Genomic DNA, 21395 nt, shown 5'->3' on the forward strand with positions numbered 1-21395 from the left:
CTTAGGAGAATGTAAGAGATATTTGATGTAAGCAAACTCAAAGAGTTATATCTAGAACAAATAACACTGAACCTTCTAAAATGCCTATGGCAGCCTGGCAAATGCAATCCCTACTCCCAAATTTTATTATGTTCAGAGTGATACTTTGATAGGGTTCATATCTGAGCAGAGAACAGGCATAATCTTTCCTAAGAGAAATGTTAATGTTAAGCCTAGCCTACTTCAAATTTTCAAATAAAATAAAATAAATGTAATAGAAATACCCAAATTGTCCCCCTCCAGTTTTTTTGCCATGGAGATTTCAAATAAACTTTAAACAAAGTGGCTAACACATGAAAATGAAAACACACCAACAAAAGGTTCTGCCACTGGAAGGGTTTAAGAAACGCTGAGTATGTCACCTATTGGCAAAAAAAAACAAACAAAGCTGTTGTGGGTAAATGGTTATAAATATAAAAAAGTAAAGGGACATGAAGAGCTCTAAACAAAACCAGAAACATTGCCTGACTGAATTATTAACTATCGTTAAATGTGGTTTTGATTCACTGGTAATTTATGAGTCTTTTATATTTATGAATATAATAACTAAAAGGAGACAGAAAAAAAAAAGATGATAAATGCTAAATATATACTACTATATAGTAATGATAAATTTTCAGTATGCCAAAAATACTTTAAAAGTCTTGGAGCATTTAAAAACAACCCCACCACCAATTTCTCCTCTTCTTGAAACCACATTTAACCTTCAGAGTGAATTAGGGCAAGATTAAATCACAGTTTCCTTGGTGAGAAAAGATAGAGAAAATAAACTTCTGAGGAATTAATGCTTTATGTAACTTAGGTATTAAAAATTGAATATGGTATTATTATAAAGTTAATAGTAGGGAAAGTATCAATAAGGAAATTATATATGCAACAATTTTTTAATTACCTCTCATAGCAGAGAATAAAGGGGCAAAATGAATCCCATTTTCACCACTTAATAATAAAATACCACAGAACAAGCTTCACTAAGGTAAGTAACTCACCTGCTGTCTTTTATCCTTTAGTGGCCTGTTTGTTCTCTTGCTTAAATCGAATTACCTCTCATGAAATACAGATTACTGTTACATATGATTGTACCAAAGCTGGCCCAATATGGACAATCAGAGCAGTAACTCACAGGTCAGAAGTGGAAGGGTGGTGATTTGGGAGTTAGTAATTAATGGCTTCTGATCAGCCAGCTGGATCACTTATTTGATGCTCCCTAACCAGCCTTTTCCCAAAGAAGAAATAGCTAAGAAAATTGCTATATACTACATTTCCCATGGCTGCAAAACAACCCAACTGACTGCCTATGAAATAGAGCATTAGTCCCTTAACCTCAATTCTGTTCACCTAGGATATATTCAGAAGTGTGGCTTCACCAAAAAACACATGGCTTTGAAACTGTTTTCCTGCAGGAATAAATTGGTACTAGCATCTCCACATCTGATTCATAATTCTCTTCCATCTTGTTCTGGCTTACTCAGAATTACAAACAAATGAGACTCAGTGCTACTTTCCCCGGAGTATTCAGCTGCCAAAGATACTGATCTAGAACACACACCATTATTTAACCTTTTAAAACTTTTTACAGCTGTCCTTCCCCCTGAAAACAAGGCTTTCTTTTTCTATATGAGCCTTCCAACTCTAAGAATGTACCCAGGCTTTGTCTTTTGTGTGGCAGCTGCTCCAGAGTGGGACAGGAGGCAACTGGAACCCCCATCAGAAGGAAGAAAACCCACTCTGCAGCGAGGGCAGCAACCACCATCCACACAAGAACTCAGATGTCCATCCTGATGGCAGAGCAGGACCCCCAGAAAATGCTTCCCACATGCCATAAGCCATTTCCACAGCTCCCCCCCACTTTGTACCTTCAAAGTTTGGGTCATTCAATAGAACCTCATAAATTAATGATCTGTAAATGCTTCTGGTCTGCCATCTCTGTTGAAAACATAACCTCCAGTATTTAAAACAAAGGGACTAAAACCACATTTCATACCCAAATGGTCAGCAGTTAATACAGCACTGCATTATTATTCAATACAGTAAAGCTTTTGGCATCCTAAGAAACCTGAGAAACGCTAAAAAATCCATGGGTGGGTTCATTTCAGCCTCATCTGTGAGAGCATAGAAAAGCTCACAATTAGATTTTGTTCTCTGTGAAATGACAATTAAAAAAATGAAGACTTTATTACATTTATATATATATATATGTATCTGTATATGTATGTATGTATACATACACATATGTATCCCCCTATACAAAGTACCTATTAGAATTATTGAAAGGCTTGTGGAAGAGAGAAGTGCTTCATAAAGAATTAGTCCAAAAATAGAAAACTTTCAACAATCTATTTAAAGCACTAACATTCAAGTGGCAATTTCTAAACCACCCCCTGCCCCCCACTATATAGATCTTCTCTGGAAACTTTTTACTTCTTTAGCACAAAAACTGCTTTTAGAAAGCAAAGAACATTAAAGAGCAGCAACAGAAGACTCTAATGGTTAGTGCTTCCATTGAGAGAGAAATAAAAATCATTTCAGGGGCTTGGCATTGTAAGCGTTTTCTCTTTCCCTTATATCTCTTCTGTTATCATCTACTAAAATCAGAATGCGAAAGGAAATATCCATCACCATCACACATGAGGAGACATCAGCTAATTTTGTGAGGAAATTAATCAGTCAATAGTTATTGTAAGCTCTAATATTCAGATGTCAAGCAACTCAATTCTGTATTGCAACTGCATAACTGCTCTTAGAACAACTAGTTTCTAAAAAAAATATTGGCAATATAAGCCTTAAAGGAAATTGTCTCATATATTCTCAAAACATCCTGCAGAAAATAGCAGCTATACAAATTTGCAAGGATTTCAGTCTTTGCAGTGACTGGAGCCGATGAAATGGATGGCATAGAAAATGAAATGGTTTTGCTTGATGTAGGCTGCACATTATTTGAACAGTGAACCAACTGGGATTAAATATTCTAATTCTCAATCTTGTAAAAAAACTGTGATGGACAGCTTTGTCAAGCTCATTAATACTAAAGCGACTGCTGATAATTGCTCCAGGTTTCAACCTCTAATTAAAGCTAAGTGGTCTGATTTGCATATAGTAAACAATAAAAGTTTCTTGTGATCACACTCCCGGAGGCCTTATCAGCTTCACAAATACAGTATCATTAAAACTTGAATGCTAATTACAGTTAATTTCTCAATGCAAATAGGAGTAATTCAGTGGACATTTAGGTCTTTCTTGCTTAGACTTAGCACTGTAGTTTATCTAAATGCACCCCAGATACTTACCAAAAATAACACACCAGGAAGAACAAAACATTCCACAACTCTCCCTTCTCTATCACGTTTAATAAAATGATGTCAAACGTTAGCAAAAGCATTACCATAAATTGAGCAAGGTAAATCAATTAGCCTTTCTCCATTTGTTCTGTTTATCTGGGTAACAATGTAGAAAAAACAAAGCACTGCTAATTAAAAATAGTTCAGGCTAAGCTATGGTGCTCAAATTACAAACTTCCGTAGTATTATAAAAAGACTTTCCAAAACAATCCTTAAACACAGTCTATGTAATGAGAAAAAAAAAAAAAAAATCAGAAATCTGCATCTGCTGGGACAACATGTAAGATGCAGAAAAGTGTCTAACAATAACACACTTCTAATGTATTTTTAACCTCTCCTTCAGCCTCCCCTGTCAACTAAAAGTCAAGAGGAAGCAGGAGAATTAGAGGTATGAACTATTTTCCTCACATGAAATAGCAGCCAGCACTCTGGCAGCCTCAAGCCCAGGTTAAGGAAGGAGATTGGTGTGCCAGGCTGCACATCCCTGCGACCACAGAGGGTGGGGATGTGAACACAGCACCACGAGCAGCACCAAGAGCTGAGGTGAATCACTCTTACTCAAAGAGCCAGCCCCTCTGCTCAGCAGCACACACAGTAGCTGGTGTTTGGGATGTGCCAGCCCTTTACCCCAGGTTTTTCTGATTAATCTGCTTCAGAAAAGTCTCAGATCCTCTCCCATCTGCTGTATTTCAAAATTCCATGTGGACTAGAGCACAGGTTTCTATAACAGAGTGACAAGTCACCTAAGAACAGCTCATCCATAGGTACTATAAAAATACCACTGCAATGCTGACAATGTCACTGGCTAATTACTGACTCCATATGTACCAGGGAAAAGTTACAGTCTTCTTCCTGCTGCTATGAAGGCTGCATTAATGAGTCAGGTTTAATACAGTCCCTAGTATTTTTACATGCTTCCACACTCCTTCAGTTAAGTAACAAGTGGAAAGTGAGTCATTAGGATTCAGAGATACCTGTTTCACAACAGCTGCACCATGCAGAGAGAAGTAAACTTCATTTCCCATGTAAATATTTACATATGTATAAGGAGAAAAACCAAACTTCCAAGTTGTACCATGAAAATATTTACTTGGTAAATACCTCATTGTCTTTTCTTCCTTCCCTTTCAGAGAACCTCCATTTTAATTCTTGTTTCATTAGACTCTCATCCAGCCATTTTTTACAGAGGATGCAATCCTTAAGTCACCTCCCAAAACACCTGAGATTTTGTTTTCTCTTGACCCAGAATTAATTTTAAAAATAAAAATAACAAAAATCCAACACTTGCTATCTATTCTGCCTCCTTCCAGTTCAGAGGTACTGCACCTTGAACTATGTTCTGCAACCAGATAATTTTTTAAATTGTATTTTTCACTCTTTCTGTTAGTGATCCTATAATTATTTACCCTCTAGATTTAATTTCCTAATCACTTAACCATGTCTTTTTCCATGCTTGACATTACTACAGGAATGTCTCCAAGTTCAAAGTGTGCCAAGGTTTTTAACCCCCTCTCAGTCAATCCAAAAAGAACACAATCCTTCCTGCATGAAGCTCTCACACTCAAGCCTGTCACCAAACACAAGCTTTCACCTTACCTTGCTCGGAAAAAATGTTAAAACCAAGGCAAGGAAAACAAATCAAGCATAAGATCAGCCTTGGTTCTCCATGCACAGTGTGGATTCATGAATTGGCTACAGTTTATGAGTCCAAAATTTGCCCATATGAATCATCTCACTGCAGCCAGGGCACATGTCCTGGGAGGCAGGCTTACTCCTTCACTTAGCTCCCAGTAGATGTCCAACTATTTCCAACCAGTCCACTGCTGGGGCTTTGTCCATTACTACTCTTTATGGCAAATGTCACCTATTAGCCCTCAAAGTATACCAGCGTTTTGGTCTTTTAAATTATGACTTTCCATAAGCCTTTAATAATTTTGATTCCATTTAAGTGATTGGAAAGCAGGGACCATAATGAGCACAAACTGCTTGGAGCAAAAGCCTGAGGCACTTCTGAAGTGAAAGCCCAAGTATACAATGATAAAGGTCATAATAAAATGAAAATTTATATGAAATTGTGTGAGCCTTTTTGCAAAAACATAATTTTTTGGCACTGTTCTGCTCTAGAATATTAGCCCACTTTGATCATTTCATTGGTGGTGTTTTCTGACATCAACATGGTCATATGTGATTTACCAGACTATGTTACAGAGCCTTCCCTTTGCCTGAGATTTGATTATTACTTCTTGATGGCAGTTGTTATGCCAGCTGAAGACATTTTGAGTGCTGAGAATTGATGAGATTTGTTTCAGATGCACAACACGGGAGTTTGACAACAGTAGCTTCAGCTGAGTCCAAACCTTTGATCCTCAGTGGCTGACAGAAAGCATTTATGATCATTCAATTTAAATATAAACATTTTCATTCCTTTTGGAAGTGGGGAGAGGGTGTTGGTTTGGTTTTGATGGGTTGGTTGGGTTTTTTCTTAAAACCAAGCATTTCCCAATGTTTACACAAAAGTAATACCATTGTGTTCAAGAGCCCTTCAAAGATTTTTTTTTTCTCCAGATAATAACTCAGATGAGAACAGTGGTGTAGCTGCAAACTTATTGTTCACCATTAAGAGAGCCTACTGCATTAAGGGATTTGATTTATTTATTCTTCAGTCTAAAACTTCACAATCTATTCTGGAGGAGCTTAATATACTAAAATAACTTCATGGGAAAACAGGGAAGTGATCCACTGTACACATAGCCTTTATTTACAGATTTCATGCCTCCCAAAATTTTACATAAAACATCATTTTATTCTAAGTGAGCCATCATTTGACATGAACTTTGGTCATTAGTGGTGCTTCACTTGATGTCCAACAGAACTCATAGGATTTACAAAAAACAAACAAAAAAAAAAAGGATCTACTGAGCCATTTTCAAAGAAAGAAAAACAAAAAAAAAGAGACCAAAAACTTAAGAGTATAGAGGCACTGAAAGTTTCCTGAGACTTTTATAAGGCAAAAGCCTCCACATGCATTCATAACAGTTAAAGGTTTTTTATTAATATGAACCAGTTCTTCCTACTGAATGAGAAATCTTTGGACTATTACCAGTGCCACTGCTGCTTACCAATTCTTTAAAGAGAACTTAGCTTTGATTAGCTGCCATTTCTCTAGTGCAAGCCAAGCTCTTTTGCATACCAGAAGATACATAGACAAGACATGCAATCATCTCAGTAAAAACTTTCCTGCTGACACTGGTGCTGCCACACTCGCAGCACACACCAAAGTGAAAAGTGGATGCACAACCAGGGAAGCACAAAGTCTCTCTCTCTCTCTAGGAATAGCTTAATTAAACAATATCACTTGTACATTTGTAACCTCACAAGAACTGGAAAGGTTATATGCCTGATATATCTATATATATTGATATTGATATCTCTATCTATATGCTTTTAGGAAGACTTTGAGTTCAAACACCCAACCTTCCAAACACCTGCCCCCAGTCCTGCTGGAAGCCCAAAGGACCAAGCATCTGCTTCTCATTAGCCTCTCCACAAGTGTTCATCCAATTTGCAAGTTTGCCTTGGGTAGGATTTTTCAAGCGCTGAACTGACTTATTCTTTATTTTCCTGACTTATTCTTATGCTGCATTAACACCCGAGTATTCCTGCCTATTTGCTATTCTCCTGCTTAGATTTAACTGCTGAAATAGGTACTGCTCAGAAGCCAAAATTACAAGGGAATTGTTATCTTTAACTAACAAAACCTTTCACAATTCAGTCCAAACTACATAACATTTTATTTGGCTGAAAATGCCTTTATTAAGTCCAGACTGTAATTTAGGTACTAGTAAGAATTTAACTTTGCATTTTCTACTCCAAGGCATTTTCTGGAGCCTGTCATTTAACCAGAATTTCCCTGGCTCTTTTGTAGCATTCCATTTTTTTCCCCAAACTACCTCATAAAGGCTTGCAAGGTGCATGCATTTGTTTTATAAACCATCTCAGCTCTCCCTTCTCTGCTGGGACTAAGTACAAAGGGATTTGGGAGAAAGTCATTTTGTGAAATGATACTTTGCATATTTATTCAGAGAAGCCCTTCACTTGGGGAAAATGCAAGGGCTGGTTTTCTTAACAAGAAGATAATAACGAAAAATTATTTCATTTATTCAAAGTACATCTGCACTGCAAAAGAAAGGTATGATGATAAATTGTACTAACTCATCCAAGCCACCCTGTTCAGAGACTACAGATGGTGTGACTATAATGGAGCTCTTCATGGTCAAGATTCGTGAGTATTTAGTTAGAATAGGATACGTAATTTCAATACTCTCTGGTTCCTGCAGAAACTCTTTGGATGATGGTGGTAACACTGGATTAGGCCATCCAAAAACTAAGCCTGACTAAGGCCAAATACATGACAACAGCAAAATATCTCCCTCCCCAGCTATAAAGGAGGAAAACAGATGTACCACCGAAATGATGCACAATAAATGGTGATTAACAACATCAGCAGCTCCTGCTTTTAAAACCATCGATCACGAGCAATTTTAATTAAAGTGAACAGTGAAGTAGGTGATTTGGCTCAGCATCCATGAATTTATCAAGAGGGATGTTTCTAATGCCTGATTACAAGCTGTAGGCACTGCTACCATCAGGCCTAAGCAGAATTAGCCATCATTAACATCATTAGCTTCTGGGGGTGAAATATGATGAATATACATCATCTGGGACGGCAGCTTATTCAACTGAACCAGTGTCAGGCAGCATTGCCACCTCACAGTTTTCTAGCAACGTGGCTCTTGGAGCACCAAATCGTTGGTGGTCTAATGAAACTGCATTTTTCTTTTAAGAATACCAACTCTTTTAGTTTCTCTATTTTATTGTGAAAATACCTGGATATGGTGCTATGGGCTTGCTTGCTTTCCTGAGAAAACAGAGAACTGAACTGGTGAATTATGAGCATTCAGATATTAATACTGCAGCAAAAATTTAGCTTATATGTCACATTCTGCCAGGGAAATGGAGATGTTTTAGGGAGAGATAACCAAATGACAATCTCTACATATCTGCTGTTTTATATGGGCCTGGATACAACTTTGCTTCTATTTAATGCAGCTCAGTGGCTTTGATAGTCACAGACCCTTAAAAATTTGACAGATTATCCAAAAGGGTTGAAATAATGAAGACACATGAGAGTAAAGAACAAAGGATGATGAGGAAAGATTAGAAAAATTGATAAATAAATATCCTACGGAGTTCGAACACAATGAAGCACACTTTGAGGGATCAAAAAAGGGACGTACATAAACTGAGTGGGAAGAAGAAAGAAACAAAGCTACAGACAACAACATAACAATTCAAGATTGCAGTAAGTAAAAATACCATGTTTGGAACAACATGTTTCTCTGTTAAAGAAAGAAAATATGGCACCACAGTATATAAACAGGGAAATTAGAATGCAAGGGAGACATGAATTTATCAGAAAGTAAAAGTAACAGTTTGATGACTTATATTTGTCTTGCATTTGTCCTTGTCACCAAACTTAGTCTTGGTGCATTTGAAAATGGAAGAATAGATAAGGAATGGTCAAACAGGAATGCTGGCATGTAACAGAAGTGTGAGAAATGCCTTGTACCATTGTTTATTTTGCTTTAAAAAAAAATTTGATCTGAAATGATCCAGCTGGAAAAAATGCTCACACAAGGACTCAAGACATAAAAGAGAACTGAGTAGGAGATGGAGATTTAAGATCAATATCAGACACATTTTAGTGACCCAGAATCATTAATGGCAGCATTTCCTCCTTCTGCAGGAGGTAGGCAGGTACGAAATTTTCTGTATTGCACAAACAGTCAGACTTTGAATCTCAGGGATGTAACAATGGTTGGGGGAGGAGAGGGGGGCAGGCACATTTCAGTTCCAACATGCCTGAGAAAACACAAAGAAGGACATTTACAGAGGCAGGCACAGACAAATCCAGGGCATGCCAAAGTAATGAACACAGACAAGTCGCACTGAAACATCATCTGCTTACAAACCAGGAGGATCAATCCCATCACTACCATGCCAGATAAATTCCCTGCAAAAAGCCTGACTCTCCTTGCTTGACTAAGAGAGGGATGCATTCCATAATAAGGAATACCAACAGGTAATTCCAACCAACAGTGTTGTGGTTCGAATTTATTTTATTGATCCCTTGTTAAGTGGTTCGTTCTGTTGTACCCCCATGTTCTCCCCGAGTTGGTTTGCCCTTGGGTTTTACCCTGCCTCAAAGCCATCCCTCATTCCTTTCCCCACCCCTTGTTCCAGCTCTTTCCCTGCCTGTCAAGGCAACCCAGCCCCTTATTCCCGAACCTTCTCTGAGATTTAAACCTTGGGCCAACCCCTGACTGCAACATCCCTTTGGAATTCCTCTACTCCTCAAAGCCCCATTGGCCCATGTCACCCATCCTCTCCACCCTCCTACCCCAACTGGCCCCAGACACTTGATGTGATCCCCACACTCCTCCCCTGAGGATTCCCTGTTGGTTCGCTGTTTGTATCCACCCCCTGATTTGTATCTGTACAAAGCCCCTTGCACAGGAGCAGCGTGGCTCTTTGTTTCTAATCCCTTTACTTGGAATAAACTCTTCTTTGTGAAACCTCAAGATGGAGAGCCTGCTCCTTTCTCCTCTGCTTCATCCCTGTCATGGCTTGTGTCTGGCACTGTAGAGCAAATGGCTCTAAAGGTTCTGCCTCTGGTAAATCCCCATACCAAGGCAGTTCCCCGCTCCTGGCGTGGCGCCGGAGTTGTAAGAGCTAGCCCAGGCTCCGGTAGCCACGGCAGTAATGAATATGAAAATTTGTTGGGCATATGCTCTCTCACCTTTCTTGTGGGTTCTGACATGCTTTCCATCTTCCTTTTTCACACAGGCAGGGGAAAAACTGCCCTTTGGTTATGGAAACGTGGACTCAGCTGTTCAAGGAGGACATGCCAGTGGATAATTCTGTCCAAACACTAAGACTGAGATCATCACCCAAGGTTTCTGTCCAAACTACATCAAGCAGTGTGAACAAAAAACACTGTCTTGTGTGAGTTCCACCTCTGGAAGTGCATGGTTCTGTGGCTAAGATTTAATTAATAAAGGTTTAATACAACCAGGATGTCAAAGAAAGTTCAGAAAGGTATGGAAACTCATAAAACCCAGCAATACACTGATTTATCTCCTTAGAAAAAGATTTACAATGTAATATTTCAATGAGAATAGAATAAATAATATTTTTTTAGTAAGACCACTAGTAAACGAAATGTCTGCAGAAATGTATGTTCTTGGCTTACAGCTTTCACTCATCTTTTAGGAAAGGCGTAATAAGAGCAAACGAAAAATTAATTTACCTATCATTGTCCAATTAAATTTATTCTTTCCCCTAGCAGTGATGCCTTTCCATGACAAGCCACAGGAAGTCATACTACAGTAACACATTTTTTATATAATATTTTCTTTTACTAAAGCAAATAACTCTGTTATAATTTTTTTCATCTCTGCTATGAACAGAACTCTAAATCCTAACTGACAGGCATCACTAGGAGTTGATATGGGAGTCAGCTTTGAAAAATCAGGCTGCTAAACTGTTTATGTGAATATAGACTGCATGTAGTTTTATATTTGGTGAGAACAGTTTTTCAGATGAAATAAATTAATATTTCATCAGGATAAATACTGAAGTGCCAATCATATTACTTAAATTATATTACTCCAATTACCGTTGTTTTATACTTTAGAGACCTTAAAAGATAACATGACATCATCCCACAGGAATAATACTACAAAACCTTTAGCTAAGGGTATAAATTTTGTAACGACTACTAAACATGGCTGTTTCTTTATATGTAACTATGATTTAATATATAATTTCTGCATAATGTAAATGGCTCCAAGCAACTACTAGCAATTCAGGAAAATCATATTTAATGAGTTGTCAAATAAGGCTCACAAAAGCATGCCCCTTATGATTATTCCTCAAAATTACTTTCCAATATATCTACTCTTGATCCTAACTAGAAATTATGCTATCATGACATTTTTTTTTAACTTAGGTAAGTATTATGATGCCCATCTGATACACAAAATAATTTATGCTTTTAGTTGCTCATTTCTTTGCTTCATATTAGCTATTTAAATATAAAAACAATGTTCAAAATGATTTTTTAAAATTTGCTACTTGAAAAATTGACTGATTTCAATCAAAAAAAAAAAAAACTTTCATGCTATCATTTGTTCTCTGTTAATTGTTTGTTGTCTCTTGAGTTGATGTTTAAACAATGCGAATGGAAGGTACAGAGATGTCTCAAAATTATCACATGAAAAAAAGCCACGTGACAAGGAGCTTGGGAGAACGGTGCAGTGCCAAAATGCAGCAACACATTCTTTTCCTCAGCATCAAATTGCAAGGGAAAAAAGAAGTCTGGTCTTTTCTTCAGGTAAGTCATTATCTGCCAGAAAGCCCTTCATACATTTTTAGGCATCACAGAAGGTACCACCAGGAGAAAAACCTGTGAATAAGCAATTTCTAATGTCAGCAAAATTTGACTCCACTTCTGGTGATGGAAAGAATCACAGCAGTCAGTGTCAAAAAAACACCCAAACAAATCAACCCTGTTGCAACTTCTATTGCACATTACTGCTGTTGCTGAGAACCCCATGAGTCTTAACAGGGATTGCACTGATTGCCCTTACAGAGGAAATATAAGCCCTCCTGAAGAGCCTACAAACTGCCAACAAGGTGACAGGGTCAATGAAAGGAAGCAAGATAAAAGGACAACAATGGCTTTGCAGAGAGCCTGATGGCCACAGCTCACCAGCTCTCTGGGGTTTGATATGAATTTGTACATGCTTAACTTTTACTACGAATTTGCATTACAAGAATGTGCTATTCAAATAATGACAAACTTCTTAAATACTTGACTCTGCACAGTTGAGATGTGCATGCAAATAAGAATCCCTCTAGTCTACTTTTATTATTTTTTAATTCTCTTTCAATCCCAACGAGGTACAATTTCCTCTGCACAGAAACATCAAACATTTTCCTCCTCTACATTTTATGATGTAGACTTTCCAGCAATCCCTGGCTTTTATGAGCTGTCTCATGTAATGAACATTGTGGTCCACTGTCTGACAGATCTGTACTTTATCCTTCCCTAATGAGACAGTTCTCCAATTATTGAGCTAACAGACAGTGTTTCTCTAGAAAGTTTCACCCTTTTAAGCACAGAATTCCCACAGGGTAATTGGCAAATTATCACACATTAAACCCATCACATACACAAACTTGTAGAATTTATTCCTGACCCAGTAATTTCCTTTCTTTCCCCACCAGTTCAGGATGTTTTTTTTCAGTGTTCAGTCAGTGTTTCATTAAACCCCCCAAAAAATAACTCACCTTTCTCCCTCTTGTCATCACAAAGATCACCATGTTACAGAACAGCTTCAACAGTAACACCACAGAACAACAAAATGGAGAACTGAGACTGCCTAGTAATGCAGCTTTTTAAAGCAACACTGTTACTTCTTTATACCATCCAGACAGTTTGTGGTCAAAGATGAACCAAGGCACCTGTGTGGTGCCTTGCTATGAAACATATTCACAACTGATCACAGTATGCCTCTGAGCTGCTTCTGCCACTCTTAGCCATGGTAAGCAAACACTGTAATACATTTCAAGCATCAAATCAAACAAAATCACTTGGTCATAGGAAATATATACTGCATATATAACCAGACAAGGGCAGAGTCAAAATTTAAATGCTAGTGATGGCTCATCTATACATACTGGTGGAGCCACAACTTTCCTAAGAAATTTTCCCAATGTTTTACCAACCTTCCAGTTGGGAAATTTCTCACAGTCTCAAATCTAAATGTCCAATCCTGTAACTTCAGTCTGTTTCTTCTTGTCCTGTCCCTAGCCCAGACAGCAATTTACTTTTACACCTCCTAAAATAGCTTTGTATATGTTAGGGGCTTTTTATCTTGTCCTCATCTTTGGTCTTTTCTATTCTGTGCTTAAAATCCTTTCTCTTTCACTCTACTTTTGGCATGTTTCTAATACCATTTCCAGCTGAGACACTGTATTCCCCCCACTGGACACAGTAGCACAACAGATAACTTCACAATTTTTCCTGTTGAATTGTCATTCTATAGCTGCTCCTTTCTTGGTTTTCCCATAACAGTGTAAGGTTGTCAACACACCTCCAGTGCATGATCCACTACAAACTTCAGCTTATTCTCTGAGGAATCTCTGCCCAGTGCTTCAATCATTCCTCAGCCTTTCTCAATTGAATGAGTGTCTCTGTTTAGGTGTAGCAATTTACACTTGATCTCACTGAATACCTTTCATTTAATGAAACCCTCATTGAGGAAAAAGGGTTGCAATTCAATCTACCAAGATAATTTTGGAATAAATGGTTGGGAGCACATCCAAAACAAAGCAGCAGATTCATCTTTGATTAAGAAAAGTATGGCCAACTATAATAATTTCTGAAACCATACGGAAAGATCACAACCTCCTTATTTGATGCCAACATGATGATTAAGCAAACTGAAAAACTTAAAGTAGTAGATTAATTTCTAAGGATATTATCTGGAAAATTTCTAAAAGAAGAAAGCTAAAAAAGAAAAAAAAAGAGGAAGGCTAAGCTGGAGAGAAAACGGAGTCTGAAAACATAACATCATATCATAACTTACAAGTTAAACAAGTGTTTCAAAGAAACAAATTAAGTGGATTTATGATACTGTGGAAATTTCCTTCCAAAGCAACTCTTCTGATTGATGGATATGAATTTATATCAGAAAACAAGATGATAAAACCAACCTTTAGGAATTTCAGACTTATAACTCATTGCTATGGCAACATTCTCAGCAAGAAATAAGTTTCGTTGGAACTAGCAAAAAAATCACTTTACTTTTCCCTAAAGCATAACTCTAGAGCACAAGAGAACAAGACAGGTAAAGGCAAGAGTGTACACCAAACTGTTAGACCAATACTTTTTAAGCATCTTTCTACAATTCAAATAAAATTCCTCTTTCATTAATTTTATAATTTATGACAGGAAGAGCTGAAAACACACTGGGTTTGAAATAGATATTGAAAATTTCAGCCTGTGAGTTATAATTGAAGATTCAGGCATCACAAAGGCTAAGACGTGTCTCTACTCAAATGAAGCTCAATTAAACTGTGCAGCCTAGCAAAAGTATAGCTTCCTTTTGAAAGTGGATAAAATACCAAGAAAATTGGTGCATACCCTTTTTAAAAAGCCCTAATTACAGGTGGAGACAAATATTTTAGAAAATGAAAAAAAAATGTGTTTGTTTCTTAAGTGCTATAAACAGGCAAGTGGCAGGTACAGGCAAGTGGCAGGTACCTTTCCTAATGTATTTTTATATGCTGCTCTGAATAATTATTAAGTTGTGTTTCTGTACAAACAAGTTATAACAGTATTTGTATTAACTTTGCCAATCACAGGCAAAATATAATTACATGACATTTGTTTAAAAAAAACACCTAAAAAGGATAAGAGTTTAAATTCCCTATAGATTGACTTAAATATAAATGAAAGAAATATTTCTCTAATGAAGCCTCAAATAATACTCTAATTTTAAAGCCCCTGCAAATGCACAGCTAGTATCCTGCATTGTGCACAGTGACTGAAGACCCCAGGAACGGAGGCAAAACATGGATTTCAAAAAGCATGTCCTGATCCTATTTAACATACTTTTGTAAAAAAGCTCCCCAAAATGCAGCATAAGCTGTGTGCACAGGAGTGACACACTTTATTCAGAGCCCAAAGACACAAGCTACTCTCTCAGGAATATCCCATCATTACAGGTCACTGGCCATCCTACCACCAAGCACTGGCTTTTCCACTCGACCTGATGTTTAGTAAATCAGCCCTTGAATAGGCCCTCTCACTGCTGAGCTATTTCTAGATGCCCTTTTGCCTTTTCATGTACTTCAGACAGGAGGAGCAGTGTGGTTGTTCTGAGAAGTCCAGCTAAGAGGTTTTCCCTGGAGCAGAACAACTTTGTACATTCACAGTACAAGCACACAGGCAGAAATAGACAGATCTTTTTGGTGTGGTGTTTTTTTAATGCCACACCAAGCTAATCTAGTAAGGCTCTAGAACAATGTGAACTCTTCCCTACCTAATTCTAGAGGACCAACAAGGAAAAAAAATCTGTATTTTACACATAATGTTGTTAACACATTTGTTGGTGATAAGCAGAGCTCCTTCTGGAACTCAAAAAGCCACATTCTTAGAGGATTTCCTCCTACCCCCTTTGGTCCCCTATAATTCTTCCTCGAGGTGGAGGTCAGAGGGTGCAGGCTAAAGAAATGCTTCTTGTTAAAGCTTTACAATTCACCCCCTGCCAACAAGAAGAGTTCCTGAAGACTGTAATTCCAAGCACAGTCCTGAACAACAGCAGAGTTGTAGTCCCAAATAGAACTCCATTTCCTTAACCACTGTGGAGGAAGCCTACTCTGCCTTCTGAGCAAGGGACCAGCACCAGCTTCCCTTCTCTGCAAACACACTACAGCTCTTTTGGCTTGGATCCCACCCACAGCAACACACACCATCTCTTTTTATTTTCTGTGCAGTTCATAAAGTCCCTGTCTAACTGTGATCTGACTGACAGCAATTAATTGAAATTTTTTTAACCACAAGCAAAGTCTGAATAAAATAGGTGGCAGGGAAGTGTTTGATGTTCAGAAAGCTTCCAGGGTATCAAATGGCTTCAAAGAAGTGCATGCAAAGAAAAGCAGGATAAGAGGTCCCATGAAAAACTTACAGCACAGAGAGTAAATAATTTCAAAGACTGTGTAAACAGGGGACCAATTTAAAATCTGAAAACAGTGATTATAACTGCCCCAGTCTGCCTGATAACCTTACACTTAATTGGCCTGTAAGACTCTTACTCAGAAAATCAGTACAGAAAAACAGGGGAAAAAAAAGCACCTATTAGACTGTTTTTACTATATCTTCTTTCAGTAAAGATTGGTAATGTATTTCCAGTGTTTCAGGAAGCAGAGATTTAACTGATGCACAATAGCAATGCTTAGTACTGTGCAAAAGAGAACAACATCAACATACAAATTTTTTACTATTAAGAGATTTTTCTGAATATTTAAGAAAATTCATTTGCTCAAACACCAGCTATTCACTCTCTTTGAATTGCCTTAAATATTTTTTCTCCTATTCAGTTGTACCAACTTAAGTGGAGATAAACAGAAACCTGTCTCAAGTATCCTCTTTCACCAGACAGAGGATTATATAAATAAGACTCATCCAAGACAAAAGGTTCACCCTGACCACACAAATAGTCAGACAGCAGCACAAGTGTCCTAGAGGGAGCACAGCTACATAAACAAGTGCTGAGGAAAAAGCAACACGTGGATTTGGAAATGCAAGATAACAAAGACACACATTAACACAAAATTCAGTAACCTAGAAGGCAGATGGAGTAGATGACTTGAGAGAGGCTAACTCTTTACAAAATAGCTGATATGGTATTTGAAACCTCATATTGAATATAAAATGTTTCAGGAAACAGGCTCAGGAGACAAATGTCAGGGGCTGTGTGATTTCTCTGAGCAATCTGGAGGATGATCAAATTTATTCCTGAGCCTTTTCTTCCTGCCTTAATGTCTATGTAGATCCTCACCCACAGCTGGGGTGCTGGTGGATTATGAACCTTGGCAATCACTCTGATGGGCATTTCATTACATTCCCTCATCTCATTTTCAGTTGTACCCATCTTTCTTTTTTTTTTTTTTTTAGACATGAAGATGATAACATGTTCAGATGAGATATCAGTGCTCCCTTAGGAGTTAGCCAGAGTTGCTCTCATCCATGCCTGGACACTTTGGATGTGAAAGCAACCTAAATTACTATCAGCTACACCATATAATTGCCCTGTTATCACACACACAATGATATTGTTCTCTCTTCCCCTCCAAAAAGCTGCATCTCAGAATTTACACAGTATTTCAAGGCCATTGCTTCCCTTCCTCAGTGTGTAAAACAACTACACACACATATGTATAACAGAGTTTGGGTCTATTTTGAATCCTATTCCTGTTCTTGCAGTCCACTTTGGACTGAAATACAATCTCTGTGGCATCCATCACTTCTCCAGAGGTAGATCAACAATATGTAATAGTGAAACAAGTAACTGCTTTAAGTACATCTGAGACTTATTATTCGAGACCATTTCCTCATTGTGCTGGTTTTCTGACACACTTTGACTATTTGTGAACTGGGCTTTTTTTCCCCAGCACACACTACTCCATCATTTCCTGTGCTAAGTTCCACTGTAGCTGTCAGCTACATTTCTGACCTCTCTTCCATTGCAACAAAGGCAGAAACACCCTTCTGGTACTGGAGTGGATGCTGATGAGGTTATATTCAGTCTCTGATCAATTGTTATCATATATCTCTGTCCTTTTCCAGTGCTTGCAACACTGCCTATTGTAGTATCATTTGTAAATGTAATTAATGAGGTGTTTATGTACTCTTCAAAAATCATTAAGATGTTAAATTAAACTGCATTTAGTGGTGCACCCTGAATCACCCTGCATGCTTTGGTGCAGCTCAATATGTTGCCATTCATCATCACTCTCAATTCATAATCCCTCCAGCAATTCTCACTCCTTTGACACAATTCATGTTCAAAATGCTTCCAATTGTGGTGGGGCTTTTTCTTCCTTTTGCAGTAATTTCTAGATTTGTCCTTTCTGTTTTGAAGGTAACAAATCTGTGCTGTTACAGTCTAATGTCTTTCTGCTCTGCTTTCTTCTCAGATATTACAATTGCTAGTGCACTGATACTCTCTGGTTTAGTTAAATCTTTTAGTGTATTGCAACTTGCTATCACCAATACCTCTTTATTTATGTGTCATTAACATATGGCTTTTCCTCCTGTTACTCATTATCTACTTTAAAAATCCTTGCTTTTCTCTTTCACATACTTATTTTATCTTCTTGTTAAAAAGGCAATCAAAATAGGCCATCCATCAGCACAGCTAATTTTCTCTTCCTTATTTTACACAGGTAAACTTTTTTCCCCCAGCTTTTGTCTGTCTTCTCCTTACTGCAAATATTTCTGTTGCCATAACCCGAATGACACTCAGATGCTGTCTGAGTCAATTTGAATCCTTTGCTCACTCTATCAGGCCTCTGCAAGCCTCAGAAATCTGTGGATATTTTAAATCACTTTCTTTTCCTTCCCTATACACCTACAGTACTGGATCTTGTGAAACCCACTTACACTTTGCATTCCTTTCCTTCAGACTCGCAGTAAACTACTGCTCCCTAATTGAATGAATTATACATCTTACTTTTCTCCAGGCTACACACTCAAGTTGCCTTCACTTCCTAAGGCATCACTGAAATCACTGGACTTAGGGCTTTTCAGAACAGTCCATGATCTGTCATGTGGCCTTTAAAATCCATATTGCTTTCTAAGCTTCCAAATGCTGCTATGAATGAATGGCTCTTGGCTCCTGTTCAGTTTGTGCAGCTGTGTTCTGCAAGTCTGGGTGCTGAGCATTTTTTATCTCAAACAGGTGCACAGGCAACAACTCTTAACCATGAGTTAAGAGTTACATAATCATATACAATAACCTGTGTATGATTTCTCCTGTGGTTAACTTTCTCATTAAAATATCAAGCCAGGTTTCACAAGATATCAGGCTAGTTTCCCTTTTTATTATTCCATGTTAAACACCATGGTACCACCTAGAATGTCCTAAAAATTACAGACTCTGTACAGATACAAGCATTACCTGCATTGACCAATGCCCACTAAAGTTTTTCCTTTGTTATTTCAATACTCTTTTTTGCACCCTTTCCTAGTTATTATTCTATTTTCGTTTTCCCACATATTAGGAACTTTATTCAAACTAACCTGAGTGCCCTAAAAGCCTGTAATTGCCCAGAGCAGGCAGAAACAAGGATGGATGTAGGAGCAACTGCACAAAGCTTTTACTGGCTCCAGTGAGAATCACAGCAGGACATGAACATCCTTTGGTGTTTAAACAACACTAGAGAGGGGTTCAAAATATGCCTAGCAACCCAAGGTTGTTTTCAGCTCTAATTTTTATGCCTAGAATTAAAAAAAAAAAAAATCCTCAAACCCACCAAAGAAAAGAGACCCCACAATGGTTTGTATAATGGCAAAAAGAGGGATTGCTGGGTACCATTTTCAGAAGCAGAGAGAGGATGTCATGAGCACAAAAAGTGTTGAAGAGCAGAGCTTTCACCAAAAAGAAAGAAATAAGTGACATTCATCAGGTCTGACTCTGAAGGGCACATCTAACTTCAGTTCAAAGCCCTACAAACTGTCCTGCCCCTCTCCTCAAAAAGCTTTGTTTTTCATTTGTGATATTTCAGTGTTAATAGCTTCCTCTTACTGAATATTACATCTTCATATAACACCATTGGTTTGGCTTACATTTTTTAAGATTGTGTGTATGTTAGCCTTCTAAGTTGCCAAACATATGTGCTATCATATAACCAGCCAAAATGACCCCAAAGGTGTGAAGTCAGGCTCACAATGCAAATTCTTTCTCAAACCTACAAGGAACTAACCCATGCATATGTGAAGACATAAGCTGCAACCATGTCAGCTATAGAATTAAAGCTCTGGAGTTGGGGAGGGAAAAGCTCCATTCCTCTGTGGCCTTTGAAAATTTGGCATTTTGAGGTAAAACACTGTACTATGTATTTCAAGTTCAATGAACTTTATGGTTCAATGAAATATCACATAATAGGCTATTTTATGATCAATTTTGGTGAGAGGGTGCTAAAACCAGTAACAATTGACCAATACTCTTATTTTTAGGAAGAACTATTAATGGGTAGAATAAGCAACAAATTAATCACTTCTCAGCTAGTTAGGAGTCTATACTGCATGCAGTTATCCTCCTGACCAGTGGCTTCTTGGGGTTTTTAATAAATATGGGATCAGCTTCCTCCCTTCTTTAATGAGCCAGCTGCTTGTACTCCTACTACCAGGTACACTTTCCCTAACTCCTAAAATAAGCTTAGCCCTTTCATCTAGCAATTTTTTGGCCAAATCATGTTTAATTTTTTGGGTTCTCATAGCATGAAGAGCAAAAAATGTATCTGGAAGCTTACAATCATAATTATTCTACATCAAGGAAAGTAAGATCCAAACTAGAAAAAACAATAATGTGTTCTCTCACAATACTTACGATTGATTTGATGTTGTTTTCTTTTGCCAGTTTCAGAGAGGACTTATAGCAACTTGCTAAGTTTTCTTTATGAGTGTCAGTGAGATGGCCCCTTGCAATCGGCCCAACAGTATGGATCACATCTGCAGGGAATAAAAAAAAAAGATAAAGAAACATTAAAGATGCTACTGTGTTGCACAATAATTCAATCTGGTATTATAGCTACACACAAAGGTAGGAATACACAATGTAAACAAATGTATTTAACTGGAAAACCTATCATAATCTACATGTGCAATAATTAAACATAAATCAGTAAAGGTTAAATTTTGAAGAATTTGGACTAAAGGAGAACATGGGAAAGATACCGGGAATGCTTGTTAGATGTCTACTGCAATGCACACACTGGAGAGATGAAATATTTGCACAAATCCTCTAAATCCTAAGGCCTCTACAACTGTAAATGCTGGAGAACTTTGAAACAGTTGTTCTCATTCCTTGAAGCCCACTCACTGGGAAAGTTCACTATACAGAACCTCAGCATTGTTGGTGATACACAGGTCATCTTTGTTTTTCCTCAGTAACCATTTGAAAGGAAGTTGAGACTTGGGAATGTGTTGGTTATTCAAAAATCATGCTTTCCTCTCACATCAGACCAGATGGAGATGCCATGCAATAAAACAAAATATTCTCTTTGAAGAAATTTATAACAAGCAAAAAGCAAAAGCACAGTCATCTTAGGTACGATGCCTTTGGACTCATCAAAATCTGATGCTTCAATCAATCAAAGTCTCTG

General features: G+C 37.7%; 1 protein-coding gene across 6 annotated transcripts in view; it reads right to left on the bottom strand.

The window, feature by feature from the left end:
* The window catches only part of MACROD2 (mono-ADP ribosylhydrolase 2), an 852188-nt gene that overhangs the window by 334204 nt on the left and 496589 nt on the right, over positions 1-21395 (bottom strand). For all 6 annotated transcript variants that reach the window (XM_053937065.1, XM_053937064.1, XM_053937063.1 and 3 more), the window contains one exon: positions 20621-20742. In XM_053937065.1, the coding sequence (XP_053793040.1) occupies positions 20621-20742 (122 nt within the window). The remainder of the gene's footprint in view (positions 1-20620; positions 20743-21395) is intronic.

This window comes from Vidua chalybeata, chromosome 3, assembly GCF_026979565.1.
Source record: "Vidua chalybeata isolate OUT-0048 chromosome 3, bVidCha1 merged haplotype, whole genome shotgun sequence".
NCBI lineage: Eukaryota > Metazoa > Chordata > Aves > Passeriformes > Viduidae > Vidua > Vidua chalybeata.